This window comes from Numenius arquata, chromosome 12 (genome assembly GCF_964106895.1).
Source record: "Numenius arquata chromosome 12, bNumArq3.hap1.1, whole genome shotgun sequence".
NCBI lineage: Eukaryota > Metazoa > Chordata > Aves > Charadriiformes > Scolopacidae > Numenius > Numenius arquata.
The window spans coordinates 45169076-45186186 of record NC_133587.1 but is presented as its reverse complement, the minus strand read 5'-3'; the positions used below and the strand labels follow the sequence as shown (position 1 = coordinate 45186186).

At 46.4% G+C, this 17111-nt stretch overlaps 1 protein-coding gene across 1 annotated transcript in view; it reads right to left on the bottom strand.

Moving 5' to 3' along the window:
* The window catches only part of SMARCD3 (SWI/SNF related BAF chromatin remodeling complex subunit D3), a 61851-nt gene extending 56872 nt beyond the window's left edge, over positions 1-4979 (bottom strand). Inside the window, exon 1 of the mRNA XM_074157793.1 lies at positions 4790-4979. Coding sequence (XP_074013894.1) covers positions 4790-4867 — 78 coding nt within the window. The 5' untranslated portion in view covers positions 4868-4979. The remainder of the gene's footprint in view (positions 1-4789) is intronic.
* Between the last annotated feature and the right edge of the window lie 12132 nt (positions 4980-17111).

The following is a 17111-nucleotide window of genomic DNA, read 5'->3' as shown; positions in this document are numbered from 1 at the left end:
ATGCTGTACAACGTTTTCACTCAACCAGTTTTCGGCAAGTACCTTCCCAATCAAATTTCTTCACTGCAGTAAGGTCCCTTGATTTCCCCAGGCTGACCTACACTCATCCCAAACACCTCTTTGTTTAACAGGGCAGGGAATGCACACGCAGCAAACCAGTGACTCCGTTCCAGGACCTGTTCTCTGACCATGTCCCCGCACAGGGAACGCACAGACAGCACTGTGTTGGGGAAATGGAAGAAACTGCCCAAAAATGACAGTTCGTGAGGCTCTTCTCTAGCCTTTCTAGTGTTAGCTGATTTATGCTCTGACAAGATAGTATTTATATCCATGATAATATAAAAATTAATGGGGTATTTTTCATTTGCAAAGTTCTACTTTTTTCAAACCTAGTATTCTCCTCACCTCGCTACTTCTAGTAGTGATGTCTGCAAACTCATGACTGGCTGGAAGAAACAACTACTTTTATCCACTTAAAACAGATCACCATTCAATTTGGGAAGAACGTCTTTAGTTCTTCCCATTCTAATAAAACAAATATAATTTTTATAATATACTGAAATATGAGTCCTCGAGGTCGTCCAGTCTTTCCTTGTCTCAAAGAAGTATCATCTGTATCTCCACCATCTTTGGTAGATGTTTACTTATTTAACCAGTGGTTGAGATCCACCAGCGACAGACAACTTCCCTAATCAGTCTGCATCCTTAAATAGTACAAATAAATAAAAAAACCAAACCTTTTTCTTATTGATGAAGTCTTCACAGGCCTCCCACTACTACTGCCCTCTGAACTGCACATTTTTTTTGATTGCTAGTCATGCAGATACCAAAATAAATAAAAAAATATTCTTGTTCATATATGCCACGGATATACAATTGCTTCTGAATTATTCTCTGCCCCATTTCTTAACCAGGCTAGCAGTTTACTCGCTTTCTCAGTAGCAGTGGCTGCTCCCACACACTGGGCAGCTCACAGTGACATCCAAACCTTCTTCCTGAATGGTTACAGTTCATTGAAAACCCAGCAATGTATGAGGAGATGCAATATTTGTTTGTGAAATTCATTGCTCACCCCTTTTGCAAATCACTGACAAACCTATTAGACGCTCCATACACATCTTTGGGGGACCAGACCTGTCTTTTACCTATGTTTTAACATTGGCAACAAGTTATTTGTCACTACATTAAATATTTTTTTACATGATGGCATGCTTTGAGACCCTTCTTTCACTGTACTAAATGCCATTTCACATAACCCAGTTTCTGTACTTACTATAACATTCTATGACCAGATTTGAGAGGCAGATAGATAATCAGACAAAAAGAAGACTGAGGATAAGCAAAGGAGTCGCATAAGTAATACATACATTTGTCTAAAGTAATGATCTTAATGTTTAACTAATATTAAACTGCAGAGATTAGCAGGAACTATGAAAAAACACCTATTAGCAGAAAATAAATATGGATAAGGACTTATATTAACAGGAAAAGCTTCCTAATCACAGCATAGAGGACAAAGAACAAGATCACTATAGGAAAAAGAAGGCAATTTGAACTGACAGCAAGTACATTGTAAATACAGATATGACGATAGTTAAGAAAGGGACATAGACCTTTATAGGTGTATCTTGTGTATAAAAGGCAAGAAGATTGGTTTTGGGAGGAAGATGGGAAGTGGGAACAGAAAAAGGACATAGAAGCAGATTAAAAAGGTTAGAACAACAGGACAAAAAAATGAACCTCTCAGCAGCTTCTTGTGTGAAGATGACACAGGCAAGGTCGAGGGTGCAAGGCACCAAGAGAGGATTGCTGCAACCCAGTGCTGAAAGGACAGGCCTTTGACAAGATCCGCACCATGCAGATCCTGAAGGCTGTATGGGAAGATACCTGTTCAAGTAAGAAAAAGGGGGGAAAAAAGACAGAAAGACAGACAGAAATTAAAAAAAAAAAAAAAAAAAGGAGGAGACAAAAGTAACATCCATTGAAGGGATCTAGCCATCCAGGAAGCCTGTGATACGGTCTGGAGGACAGGAGAAACTGTGAAAAGGAATGGCCTTCAGGTAGATTAATAACTTGGTTCGGGTCAACAAAATTTAAGGCAACAGCTGAACACCCAGAGGGAGATGTCATAAAGACAGCCTGAAATGTAGGATTGGACAGTAGAAAATGCATCGATAAAGAGATTACTCAACATAAATGTGGCGATTAAAGCCATATTTATCCATAAAAGTGCTAGAAATAGAGCAGAGGGAAAAAAAAAAAGACATAGTAAAGCATGAAACCTTTGGGGGAAAAAAAAAAAAAAAAAATCATCTCTTTTCCCACAAAACAATGTGCAAGACCCTGATGAAACAGAACAGGAGTAAAAGAATTGTGAAAATAAATACCTGAAAGAAATCTAACCTTTTTAAAAGAGGAGCTGCTAACCAGAGGTGTAACAAACTATCAAGAACTCAAGCAGGATGAGAGTGAAGTATCGCACTTGAGATTTTTAACCATTAAGAAATTTCACCTTTCCAAGGTATCCTATTTGACTGGGACAAACAAGGAACATCTTCTCAGTTGGCAATACGGAAAAGAACAACGGCAAGATCAAGTGCACGAGAGCAAAGGGCGAAGTGACCTTAGCAAAGGAACGTATGTTTCCAGAAAGATCAAGTGAATCCAAAAGCCAACTGCCCTTGGGAAATACTACAAAATTATCCTGTTCATTTAAGTGTTCACACAGCAAAAAAATTTCTCACAATGTTCTGTCTGTATTTACCTCTCCCCATTTTAGGGGGGGTGAGGGAGGGAAGAAGCCTGCAAAAATCAAATAAAATAATGTTATCCTAGGTAAAATCAACAAAATAAGTAATTCAAAGAGGAGATTTTCCCCTGAAATTAGAGCAGAATCTGACTCCAAGAAATTCCAGTAAAGTTTGCCATGTAACTTGATTTTTCAGGGAATTAATTCTGATGCTGACACATTGTGGATAGTAATAAAACTCAACAGCCAGCAATACGTAAACTCAAGATAATAGCTGTAATGGCACATTCTCTTACTTGGTAGGATACAGGACCTGAAGAGATAAAATGAAGTTACAACTTTTTTAATCTTTTTGAAGTAATGGAAGACGGACTACCTCAACCCGCGTTTTGATCAAAATGAGCCTGAGATGAGGAAGAAACTCGGGAAGAAACTCCTAAAGGAAAGAACAAACAAAAGCAGAAGTAAAGGAGATCATCATGGGGGAAAGGAGAGAGTTGTACACGAGGTGTTCAGGCAACAGAATAACAGACAAGAAGCCTCAGTCTCACCAACAAGTAATGAGAAGGTGACAAAGAAATGCAGATATTCCAGGCAAACACAGATACTCAAGTAAGATCCACCAGTGGCAAAACTCCCGGGGCAGAAAAGACAGACTTTTCTCACATCCAAATAAGTAATGGAAATGAATACTGCTATATTCATTCTGGTATAAATTAAAAATTCCCATGTTTAGGAGGGTAGCATGCTCCTTTCACATGAAGTCCATCTAGACGTGGAAGAAGCAAATTCACGTAACTATTTTTGCCACTCTTCCTGATGCTAAAGGAAGAACCACTGGTGTGCGAATGCCAACAGAAACCTGGGAAAAGGCAAAAGCACCCCCTATGCTCACCCCTCCCACCTCGCCCATGGCTCAGCCGGTCTGAGCCTCAATGAGCCCACACCCGCTCCTCACCGCTGCTGCACATCCCCCAGCCTCATCGCAGGCTCCTGCACGCTGCCACTGCATCACCCGGTCACTGTCACAGAATGACACCTGAAAGTCTTCAGACCTGCAAGTCCCACCGTATCCACGATCTGCAGGATACACGCTACACCCTACTCATCTGGAGTAAACCTGAATTATGGAGACAACTTAGGAGCCTGCTGTGAGCGTCACAGATTTCTGTGATCTTTACACAAGAGTCCCCACCTGATGTTGTCAAAAAAGTGTCACAGGAGGTGGCAGAATCCTCCAGAGAGGAAACACTCAGGACTATCAGTATCCAAACAATATCTGCATTCCTTAGAGCTCTTTAACAATCTTTTTTTTGTTAAATGTGTACCAATACAGGAAATCCAAATGTTATAAATGGTGACTGCTCTCAATCACTAGAGATTCATTTAAAGAACATCATTTCCAATGGCAGCAAAACAGGCTTAGCATTTCCCCTTAAATGGAGATCGAAGACCTGATTCTCAAACAAAAGCTGGAAAATTTTTAAAGGCCTCAAGGATTGCTTTAATTAAGCATGGCACCCTGAAATTACCTCGTGGGTGAATTCCCATAGACCATTACAGATCTGCAGAGCTAATCTCCTCAAGCCCCTGAAAGTCACCTGTTAAGTAGCCAGAGGATACACAAGAGCCAAGACTGGAGACAAGAAGCAGAGGCAGTACCACAAGGCTTCATCAGGCTTTCATCAGAATTGTTTTTCAAAACACAAGTTTGATTACAGAACAAAGTGTCCTACAAGCCCATTTGGGTCAGATCCAGCGCAGATTCTGCACCACAATCGGGCTCAAAAGCACGCTATTCACCACTCATGGAGAATCAAAGCAAAAATCACAGCACACATCCCCCCAGACACAAGCCTACATTATCAATGAATCAGTGCATATTCTGGGGGCTCTACAGACCCCGCTGCTCTCCTGGGGAGGCAGCTACCAGCGCCCCAGGAGCACACTGCAGGAGCCGATCCAGCCCAGCACAGAGCCTCCAGTTTCCACTCATCCCTCTATTCAGAGCCAGCCAGCTCACTAACTTTCCCGACTCACCACCCCATGGACCAGAAACTCAAAAAGTTTGCTTTTCGTAGCTTTGCGAGCCCCTCCTGTAACTTCGTCTGTAGCCATCAGGGTCTGCTCAGCCTCTCTCACTCTCTCTCTTCCTCTTTCTTTCCCTTTTCTGCCTTTTTCTCCAACTCTCCCCTCTGAGTCCTGCTGGGCTCTCACACTTCTAATAGCGCGGAGTGGGGAGGGGGCCCCTTCAGGGCCTTGCTGACGGCCCACCCGCGCCCGGCCTCAGCTGCTGCATTCCTCCGCTGATAAGCCAGAAATAGTTTGTGCTGCCGGGTTCTGTGTGTTTACTCTGCAGGGACAGAAAATCCAGCTTTTTAAACCTCTCTGTCCAAACAGCAGAGATAAGCAGGAGGCAAATGGAAAAGGCGTCTCAGGTTTTTGGTGGCGGTGCTGCAGCCGCTCCTCCTCCGCAGCCGGGGATGGCGGATTCTGGGGCAAGGGGGAAGGGGGAGGGGGCAACTTCAGCAGCCACATAGAACTCGGCACCTCGCAGAGCGCGTTTTCCCACTGGAAAATGCAGCAGGGAAGCAGTGAGAAACAATGGTTTTCCCTCGCTCCCACTGCTCCTCCCGCGCCGCGTTTCCAGGCCCTTTCCCCGGGGACCTGGCAGGCAGCGCAGAAACATTCGCTGGCAGCGTTTCCAGCGAGCGGGACCGAGCTCTCACCCTCCGGAGGAGGGAGAGGAGCAGCGGGAGGCAGGGAGCTGGGACAGGGAGGGACAGCCTGTGGGAGCGAGAGGAGAGACACTGTGAGAGCAGCGGGGGGACGGGGGGACGGGGGGGGGGGGAGCAGCATGGCGGCGGCGCAGCGCTGGTGGCTTCCACGCTGCCAGCACCCGCAGCCCCTCTGGGGTGACAGCCCTCAGGAGCTTCAGTACCACCGTGGCGGATCCATTAGAGACCCCGGTTGATAGACAGGCACAGACAAATTATGAACACCGCAGCTGCTGTGACACATCAGCAGCTCACTGCTCACCACACAAAGCCCTGTGTGACAACACGTATCACCCCTGGACACTGCGGGGAAACGGGGCCCACCTGCCACCTCGGGGAGGGGACACAGAGCAGAGACAGCCCCCCCCCCCCGCTGCTGCAGCGGCCCTGGAGGGACACTGGCCGGCGCAGCGGCCATTCTGCGAGCAGCAGTGCGGGCTCCTCCATGACGGCAGGGCAGGCAGCGGTGGCCTGGGCATGGATCTGCTCACCCACAGCTCCACGCGAGCGTCTGCTGCTTGTGAGGGGCTGATGCTTCCCCGTCTGCCTAACAACAACAGACGAGATGTTGCCAGGTTACGAGAGGGGTTTATTCTATCCCTCTGCTTGAAATTCTTGTCTAGGGGCTGTGAATTTTCTGGCAAGGCTGCAAATAGAAGAGAATCAGATCCGAAACAAATAAATAAATTTCTGCCCTCAACCAGTAATAAAAACAAGCACAGAAGAGATACTGCATCAGCCAGCAGTGCAGAGCAAGCCACAAAGATCGTACAGCCTTTCGCACATGGGGACAAAGGCAACAACCTCCACCGATATTTAGGGTGACCCCAATCCAAGGACTGCTGTGTGGCACTAGCCATGGGAATCACAGAAATTTCCAGAGGGCGGGCACTGGTATCAGTTCCCCCTCTCCCTCTCAGTCCCTCAGAAGGAACATGCCATGCCAGTGTGGCCTTATTCAGTGCCTGAACTATCCCTGAGGCTCCAGCTGACTTGCACTAAAGGCACGTGTAACCTGCAATGGAAGGCTGTGTGTCTGCTGGTCTTGGCAGGGTTAGGCTCACAGCTGGACTTGACCTTAAGGGTCTTTTCCAACCTAAACAATTCTGTGATGTGATGTGTCAGCAGCCAGCCCTGGCAAGGTGGCCCTGGGCCTGCATCTGCCATGTTTCTTTCTTTGATGCCAGAAGCACCCAGAAGTTGGCTCCCATCTCGCTGAGCCCTTTCCCCTGCTCCCGGCAGGACAACACACCTTTTCTTTAGGGACCGCACCAAGCGCTGGCTCCTGCACCCGCCGGGGCAGCGCCAGCTCTCCCCGCACCGGGGCCACCGACCCGGGGCTGGGCAGGTGCTGCTGCTCCCGCTCCCCGCGGGGAGCCGGCCGGCCGCCCTCGCCGCACCGCTCGGCACCGGCCAGACCCTCGCGGCTCGCTCAGGCCCACCGCGGCTCCAGGCAGCGGCCTCCGCGCCCCGGCACCGCCCGGCGCGCCGCGGCCCGGTCCCGGCCCCGTTGGCCGGGAGACTCCCGCCGGCCCAGCCCCGCACAGGCGCGGCGGCGCGGGCAGGGGCCGGGGCGGCGGGGCGCGCGGTCCCCCCTCGCGTCCCCCCGCGCTCCTCCGCCAGCACCATCGGCACCGAATGGCAACGACGCGCCCGGCACGGGCAGGGCGTACGCCAGCCGCGGCCCCGGCCGCGCCGCGGGCGGGCGGAGGCCGAGCCATGCCGCGGGCGCCGGGCCGGGCCGGGCAGGGCCGAACCGAACCGGGCCGAACCGCGCCGGGCCCGCCGGTCCCGGCGGCCCCGGGCGCGGCGGCGCATGCCCGGCGCGGCTCCCGTGAAGGTCAGCCGTGGCCTAGCGGGGGACGCGCGGGCGGGGACGGCCGGACGCGCGGGAGGGAGCGGTCTTAACCCCTTCCGCGCCGCCGCTGAGCCTGCCCGGGCCCGCCCCGCGGGGGCATGTTGCAGGGCGAGGTGCGGGGCGAGCCAGGGCGGCGGAGGCGGCCGGACGTTGGGGTTTCCCCGGCCGGAGGCGGAGGACAAAGCAGAATCGGGCCCCGCGCAGTGTTTTTGCGACTCCCGCGATGGCGCATTCCGTTGGCGGTGGCAGCCAGGGAACACGGCGAGCGGCGCCCGGGCCCGCACTCGCCACGGCGGCAGGACACACCTTGCCCTCGGTCACCGCTGTCGGTTCCCGGGCAGCCGGGAAGGTGCTTCTTTATTTTCCTAATGAGTTATAGATCACGAGCTACAGTTGGTCCCATCTCCATCAACAGCCGGCTGCTTTATTGCATCCTGGAGCAGGAGGATGTATTATGAAGTGTTACTGAATTTCAATTTAATACCATACAGTATGTATTGTATTCTATCTGGATGTTCTTAATAGGCATTATATAAAGAGATTTCCTCAGAAGAACATCAAATTACAAGGTTCCATTCCATTAAGGAATGACAGACTCACTGTAGCCATAGACTGAATAAGTAAAAAAAAAAAAAAAAAAAGCAATAATAAAAAAAAGCTCTTAGTATGATTGTAGTTCTCAAAAAAACTTCAGAAAATAAAACAGTAGAAGTAGCTGTTCTGTTTTGCAAATGGAAAATAAGGCAGAAAAAGATGGAAGTGACTTGCCCGGCATCACCTGGCTGACAATGAAACCCGTTTCCTGCGATTCTCCCACTCGCCACAAAACAACTGCAATGCATCTCCACTGACGGGTGGAGGTTACAGGGCAAAAATGTCTTCTCAGAAATGAAGACACATACATAATTTTATTTGAAATTGTTTCTTTTTCTATTTTCCCCACAGGTTTTTTCATAAAAGTGTAGAAAATAAGCACCTGTGTGCTTTTAGAAAGTGCCTGGCTCAACCCAAGCCTTCCTCAGCTGCTACCAGTGTTCTGGCAGCTCCCAGCCATCTCTGGTCCAGGAGATGGTGGTGGTGTGGGACTCCTTCTGTACTTTTTGTGTTCCTGTACCAGGTCTTGGAGGCTCCATGCCCTCACTGCTCCCCTTCGAGCCCTCTTTACACTATATTCTGAGGCCACTTTATTTCCAGGAAAGGATGACATTCTTCCTCCTGACCTCTTGGGGCTCTGACAGGCCACCTTTTCTCCCACACCTTTGTGTGCTTTGTTTTTACTCCTGTGCTATTATTCAAGCTTTTAAGATTGTTAAACTAAGATGGTCCTGTTAGAAAAGATATGAACCAAGCTGTTGTTCTGGGGAGATGTTTGCAGCTGCTTTCAATTTTTTGATGTGCAGGTAATTGACGAAGTACATGAAGGTGCTCATTGCCTTAAAGAGAAATGCTTCCTCTCGCCCAATTTAAGTCAGCAGTGCTCTGTTCACTGAAATTTAAAATATTCTCAACAGCGTTGGAATTGACGCAGTATGGCATAGAAAATGTACTGAAAAACAGAGAGCAAATATCCCAAGATTGCAGCTCTGCTTACTCTAAAGAAATGACCGCTTGTTTCTGAGTTCAGAATTATTCGATATTCTCATTAACAATATGCATAATGAACTAGAGAACACGCTTATTGAATTTCCTAGCAACATATGGTTTGGAGGGGTTACAGGTATGCTAGGAGAGATGATTAAAATTAAAATCCTGAGAAGCTAGAGATATGGTTTGAAAAAACAGGACACAATTTAATCGGAAATAGTTTGAGGTTCCACATCAAGGTAGAAATCAACAACTGTATAAACAGAAGATGGAGAACAACTGGCTAAAGAGTATTTTTTTTCCCAGAAAAAATATTTGGGGATATAGTAGATCATAAACTGAATGTGGGTTAACAGTACTACACTGACACAAAGTAAGCAGACAAAAAAACCCCAGAGCAGTGACTGAATGCTGCCCCACTTCTCTCGTCCCCTTGGTGGCACCATAAGCAGTGACGACAACACTCCAGATCCTTCTTTTTCTCCTCCACAGTCTGCACCTCTTCCCCTTCCCTTGTCCTCTCCAGGGCACAAGCAGTCCCAGCTCAACTTTTCCCTGAGGCTGCAAAAATAAATTTTGCCAGTATTGCTGTGGAATCCTTCTGTTGTGGTATGAATTGTTAATGTCTCGACCAGACTGTCCTTTGCAGTGTGGGGTGCTTTGCATCAGAGAAAACGTGTGGGAGAAAGCAAGATGGTTCAGGGGAGAACAGTGTGAAAAGAACTGTAAAGCCCAAAAAGAGACAAATAACAGTGTTCAGATATCCAAAAGGCTGCTGCAAATACCGGGAAGAACTGCTCCCCATAAACACAGTAAAGAAATAATGGATTGAAATTTCTTCCAGGAAGATTCACAGTAGCCATTAAAGCAGAGAACAGCAGTAAGAGCAGAGATGTTCTGGGACGGTTTGTCCAGCTGGATGGGAATCTCCATCACCGAAGGCCTTCCAAGAACAGGTTAGAGAAGCATCTGTGCAGAGTGAGGCAGATGTAGATTCTGACTTGGGTCAGGACACAGGACTAGCGGATTCCCAGGGGTTCCTTTTGCCTTATTTCCCTACGGAAACTGTATGGAATTCCATAAGACAAAGATAAGGCTTTTTTTCTATCCAGAGTGGTTTCCCCTGACAGATTCCACAGATGTGATGCAAACAAGTTTAAGCCAATCAAAAAGCGTCCCTTAAATTTTTTATTTTAGAGAAAATACACATCTGATTGCTACAACAGTGTAAGAATAAGTAATATGCATATGCAGGTTGCTGTCAGTTATCCTTTAAGACTTCCTAAGTATCATATAGCTTTTATACTGTGGCTTTGTGCTCTCTCCTTGATTCATGTATCTTCAACTACCGTCTTGCATCACTGTCTCAGACCTACCTTTTTAAGTTACGCCTTTCCACTAACTGTTTTTAAAATCTATCTGCAATGAAGAAATACCATAAGCAATTTGCAGCACGCATAAAAAAAAAGAAGACTTGAAATAAAGGCAAAAAAGAATAAATGAAGGCAAAGAAAAATGTTTATTTCTGTCTACAGAGGTTCCAAACATTACAGAATCACAGAATCTTCTTGGTTGGAAGGGACCTTTGAGATCGAGTCCAACCAACAAAAAAAAAAAAAAAAAAAACACCAACCAAAAAACCAAAAAAACCCCACACAACAAAACAAAACAAAGCAAACATCCGCAACCACACCCCACACCCACCCACAAACAGACGCAAACCAACAATCTCGGGCACTAGAGCATGCCCTGAAGTGCCATGTCTACACGTTTCTTAAATACCTCCAGGGATGGCGACTCCACCACCTCCCTGGGCAGGCTGTTCCAGTGCCTGACCACTCTCTCAGTAAAGTCATTCTTCCTAATATCTAATCTAAACCTCCCCTGCCCCAACTTCAGACCATTTCCTCTGGTCCTGTCATTATACCCTTGGGAGAAGAGGCCAACACCCACCTCTCTACACCCTCCTTTCAGGTAGTTGTAGAGGGCAATGAGGTCCCCACTCAGCCTCCTCCAAACTAAACATGCCCAGTTCCCTCAGCCTCTCCTCATATGACATGTTCTCTAGACCCCTCACCAGCTTGGTGGCTCTCCTCTGGACAATTATTATTCTGCAAAGGTAGAGAGATAATTAGAAATTACTTCCTGATTATTTTAAAAGCAATCAAAGGCAACAGCAGGGATGCCAAAAGATGGAGAAAAAGATGTGTAATACTATAGGATGAAAAATAACGAGTCATCAGTATTCGCCATACCTATGTTTTACCCAACTCTGCACAATTCTGTGTCACCTCACAGTAAGCTGTCCAACCCTACCATGCCTCTGCCTCCGTGTCTCCCTCCTCACCAAACCCACTTTCCACAGCTCGTGCAGTGACATCTGTGTGTGGCTCCTCACACCTTCTTAACAACAGAGCGGAGCACTGCAGGCAGCAGCCCACAACACTAATTTCCCAGCCACAGGCCAGAGCAGAGCTGCAAACTATGAGAAGTTATCAGGAAGACCTGGCTCCTGGAAGGAGAATAAAGAAGACAGGAGGTTGTGTTGGGAGCATGGATTTCTGTTTTTCAAAGGTGAAGGTGATTTCCTCTATTTAGAGGAAATCTTGGTGGAGAATCCGGGGGGGGACAGACAGAGAAGACAACCTATCAACAACTACCCCCAAACCTACTGCCCCCTCGTCCAAAAAGCTAAGTATCTTCATGGTATTTGGTGATTAGAACGATGGCTTTGGGGTGTGTTCGATAAGAGCATCATAAAGGATTCCCCTGCTATCACTAGTTGACAGAACACAGACTGGGGAACCACTGGGACAGCAAGTCACTGCTGCATAATCAATAGCATCCATGTCACACGTAACCCTTTCAAACATTTACTGCATAGCACTTTAAACCTTGGTATTCCTATGGGACAGCCGCTAAAAAAATGAGTTCCTCGAATGCTCTTTTAGTATATCTGGCTATTCCCATTTAGTCTTTTACCATCATTGTCCTTAATGGTTCTTCTTTGTGTGTAATGTTTATGCTTTGAAGCATTTATACAGAGCAGTCACAGCACTCACTCCTCTCCTTGTCAGACTGAACAAATGAAGCCATTATTTGGCCTCTTCAAATGGAGTCCCGTCTCATCACTCCATCAGCCTCTTCCACATCACAGTTAACCAGTCTGAAGCGAAGGCGAGCAGAGCTGCACCCACATCTCCAGAAGGCCAGGGTCTCACGTGGCGTTAAGACCTCCCACCAGCAGAATCTCGACCAAACTTTGCCAGGTTCACAAATACTTTCCACAATATTGGGGCAGTGATAACCCCACCTTCCCCTGCAAGTGGACTAACGTACTGGGCTGTTTCTCCTCCTTAACCGCTGCCCTTAGGTAAGCCTCCAGCTTACAGTCCTGATGCCTGCTACAAGTCCCCAGGTGCTATTTGCGTAGTCTTCAGAATCATCCAGTTCTTTCCATATCACTTATTCTCTTCTGCTTCTGTGATACCTGTCTATTTTGCATCATCAGCAAATTTAATTACTCCGGTTCCTATTTTTGTGCCATAGGCATCACTGAAAATATTAAATGACATCAATCCCAAGGCAAACCCTGAAGAAACTGCAATGTCTTTTGCGTCTTCTTTACTGAGCTCCATACCTACCCTGCCATTCTTCTATTACCTGTCTTCTGAGTCCCAACTGAATTTTCAGGTAGCACTGTATCAAAGGCTTCACTGAAGTCTAGATAAGTAAGACGCACACTGTTTCCTCTGTGTAGAAAATTAACTGAGAAAGAATAGGTTAGTAAACTTATGCTGCTTTTTTAACCCATCTATGCCCTCCTCCTGCTCAGTTATTTTCTCTTTCAAAAAATCATTCTTAAGCCTTGTGTGGACTTAGGATAAGACTAATGCAACTGCCTAGAGTATTCTTGCCCTTCTGTATTATAGGAAAACCAACAGGATTTCCTGTTTCTTTATCAGGAAAAAGTATTTTTTTAAAGCCCATTTTAATTAATATTAATAATGCTAGGAATTATATCCTGTTCTCACTGAAAATCATTTGAAAAGCATCTCTAGTTTAAGCAAATCAATAAGTAAATACCGACTGAAGGATGTATTAATACACAAAGCTACGTAAGAACTGAGGAACAGTCTTAGGAAGCTCTGGGAGACTGGAGAAAGCACATAACCAAAGAAGGAAAACAAAGCAATCTTGGCATAGACTGCTTAATAAATCCTGCTCCCATTTCAACTAAACTCCTGAAACAATTAATAGGTGAATAAGCCCATATCAGACTTAGAGCACAACGGAAGAACTGAGAGCAACAAGTAATATTTGTGACTATAAAAAAACTGCATTGCCAGACAAACCCAAGTGTCTTTTTAAATTATTTTATTTGGCAGAATGACAACAACTACAAACAGATTACGCCCCAAAAAAGTCAAAGTTAATCTCAAATGGTACATAATTACAGCAAACATCAATGACTTTGGAAAGTGGCAGCCAGTGGGAAATGGCAAATGTAACTTAAATGCAACGTAGTAAGACACCATTATATGCCTGAAATTCTTAACATGAACGTAATTGGTATCTAATTGCCGGGAAAAATAAAAATTACTGAAAGGTTATAAACAAATGATAAAAACAAGTGGAAGGGAAGTGACTACTAAGGACTCCAAGGATGGGTGTTATATCCAGATCATTTTACCTTCAAAGATATAAAAGATGGAATTAAAAGACATGTAGATTAAATCCGCAAATGAGAAGATTTTGGAGAAGTTTTACCGCCACTCAGGGCAGAATTTAAAAAAAAAAAAAGAAAAAAAAAAAACAAACACAAATGGGCCTAAAATGTTAGACCAAAATTTAGGCTGGAAAAACTCAAGCAGGCAGTGGAAAATAAATCGTGTGGTGAAACAATTGTGCTGCGTCTGTAGCAGCAGGTAAGAGGTTTTTCTGATCTTTTTAGCGTTCCACTAGCCTAGTACCTAAGTACAGATATGAAATCAGAGGGATATGGAAGTGCCAGGCACAGTGACTGACGGCACAGAGACACGATTACAGCACTCGGGCTTCGACAGGACGATGGGCTTTCAACTGAGGCTCTTTTTGAGCAACTGAGCATTGCAGAAGTGGAAACACCTGGCTCCAGCCCAACACTGCGGTTTGTGTCCCTGTCCCTCTCCCCAGGGCAGGGGCACAGCCGGCGGGTAGATCACAGCTCACAGCAACGCACCGCGTACGCTCCCAGGAAACAGCACGTCTAAGTGACAAGGCACGTCAATGGTGGCACAAGTTACTCGTTAAATGGGCTTCAAAACATATGCAGGAGAAACACAGGCAGAAGAAACATAAGTTGGATCATCATGGCATTCAGCACTTTGCAAAATAAACAGAATTTACAGTGGTAAAACTCAAATAACAGAGGGGCGCGTTTGTGTGTGGACGTGAACTGGGAGAGGGAGAACAGTTATGGGTTGTACCCTCTGCTGTATTATCTGTCACATTCACCGTCTTCTCGTTCTCGGTACTTGGCTGTTTCTAGGGCCAGAGAGTACGGGGAGGTACAGCTGAAAACAGGGTCGTCTCTGGCCTTTACAGTTCTCAAGCAGAGTTAATGGAGGAAAGGGAGCGCAGTGGAAGGCAGAGAGCACCGTGCTGAGGGGCAGGACTGGGCACACCAGCTGCCCAGCGACGCCTGTTCAGGGGCCACCGCATTCCTGCTCCCTGCGCCCCCTCCGTGGCACCTGTTTGCTGATCAATTTATACCCAGCCTGCAACTTGAAACTGTAAAAACACCACACTGGAGGGAGCCTTTCACTAGCCTGCTCTCTCTTGGGAAATAAGTACGCTTCCTTCTTCAAAGAGATTCCCAAGCGCTCAGAACATGTAGATATGATACCACAACACTGAATGTTAATTATAAATACGACACCAAATAATAAGACAAAAATCTCTGCCAAGGTTATATAGAGAAAGGCTTTCTATAAGCCCGAGATACCAAGAAAATTAGAAAATTCTTTAAGTTCCTTTAGTTAAGATCTTGGATATTAATCTGGAGTAGGATATTCACCTAGTCTAAACAAGCATAAAACAAACTTAAAAAAATAGTCAAAAGTTTATGTAATGTAAGGTCAATCCCTAATGTCCCAACCATAAGAAATACAGGGAGTGGAATACTGGTGGGGTGAAATCCAACACAAAAAAAAAGCTAGTCCTATTTCTGCTCTTGAGAAAAGCTTCTTTTGTTTATAACATAAGTGATTCTTTTCCTACTGCATCTGATCTGTAACAACTCCTCCACCCAACTGATTTTGTCTTAACAGTTACTTTTTTTTTTTCCTCCAGTTTCTCCACCTCCTTCTGCTATTTGAGTCAATCCTTCCTTTCTGCAAACTCCTACCATTGCATATCTCACCACTGCAATTCTGTCTTTTCTGGACTTAACAAATACTTTTATTTCTTTTTCACTCTGATTAAACCCAGAATGCCACTGGCAAAAATTTGCTCTGAAACTGACTAAAATGCCAAACACAAGAGTAAGAAAGTGCCTGCTTCCGCATCCCTGTCTTACCCGTTTGCTGATTTTACCCCACCCCAGGACAGCTTTGCCATGCATTTATCCTGCCACTGAGCTCCAGGACGCCTCGCCTCTGCCACGGCGCTGCCTCCTCTCAACCATCACAATTCCTCATGAGAAAATTTAATCAAGAATCAGTTGCAGCCCTACGCCCCGCTCCTTGCTACGGCCTTATTTTAAGACTCAGCATTGCTTTTCCCTATTTTCCCCTTTATATGTTAACTCCATTTATTTATCAAAGGACCAGTTCTGTGAACCCTCTCGCGTGCTATGGGACACAGCTCTCTGACATTTCAAACCAAAGCCCTGCAGGACACCTTCAGAAAACGACTGCTCTGTTTGGCAGCTGGTGAAGAATGGACCACATACAACCAACATAAGAGTCTTTCAGATTCCGATCCTGCTGCAGTCTCCCAAAATAGCAATCATTAGGATCTTTCCTGCAGCAAAGCATGCAAGAGAGCAGGAATCAGTCAAATGCTCTTTCAGTCATTTGCTCTTGACAAGAGGACAGAAGATGTTCTCTTAAGGCTAATGGAGATGTGACGTATTCTCTTGATTCCTATAACAAGGGTGCAGTGTCTGCTTCTGGACCACAGGCCATTGCTCTCTCCTCACAGAAGCTGCATGATCATCTGCCATCACTAACAGAGGTGTTAGTGCCACCCTCTCTGTCTCCTTTCCCACCCTAAGCACGTGCTGAATTCCAGGGTAGCTGACACTTGCAGGACCGGAGTGCTGCGATGGACAGATACAGGCTCTTTACTGGGGGAGCTCCTTTTAGCCGAGACTGCGGCTGACGTCCATGGAGTTCCACCTTGGGATAAACAGAGAGTCACTGAGAGCTTATGGGTCAGAACCAGCAGGCAGACCTGGTGGGCGTCTGCTACAGACCACCAGCTTTGGGAGAAGCAGATGAGACCTCAGACAGCAGGAAAACCCCTCATGTTCACAGGCTCTGTTCCTCATGGGAGACTTTAACCACCTCAGTCTGCTGAAGGGATAACAGAACAGGGCACAAGCGATCCAGGAGGCTTCTGGGGCACACTGAAGATTGATTCCTAACACAGGCAACTGAGGAGCAGACAAGGAGAGGTGCTCTGCTGGACCTTATTCTTATAAACAAGGAAGAATTGGTCAGGAATGTGAAGGTTGTGACAGCCTTGCGGGGACCATGAGATGAAGAAGTTCAGGAATACGAGAGGATGGAGCAAGGCAGAAAACAGGATCAAAGCCCTAGACTTCAGAAGAGCAGACTTTGGTCTGTCCAAGGATCTGCTTGGAAGAATCCTATGAGTTATAGCCTTGGAAAGAAGAGGGTTCCAGGAGAGCTGGTTGATTTTCAAAGATCACCTCCTCCAAATTCAAGACTGGTTCGTCCCAAGAGGCAGGAAATCAAGCAAAAGCAGCAGGAGGCCTGCATGTATGAACAAGGAGCTCCTGACTGAGCTCAAGTATCACAAGGAAGGATACAATAAATAGAAGCAGGGACAGGTGACCCAGAAGGAATACAGACACTATCCAAGCATGAGGGGATGTGATACGGATAACAAAAGCCCACCCAGAGTTGAATCTAGC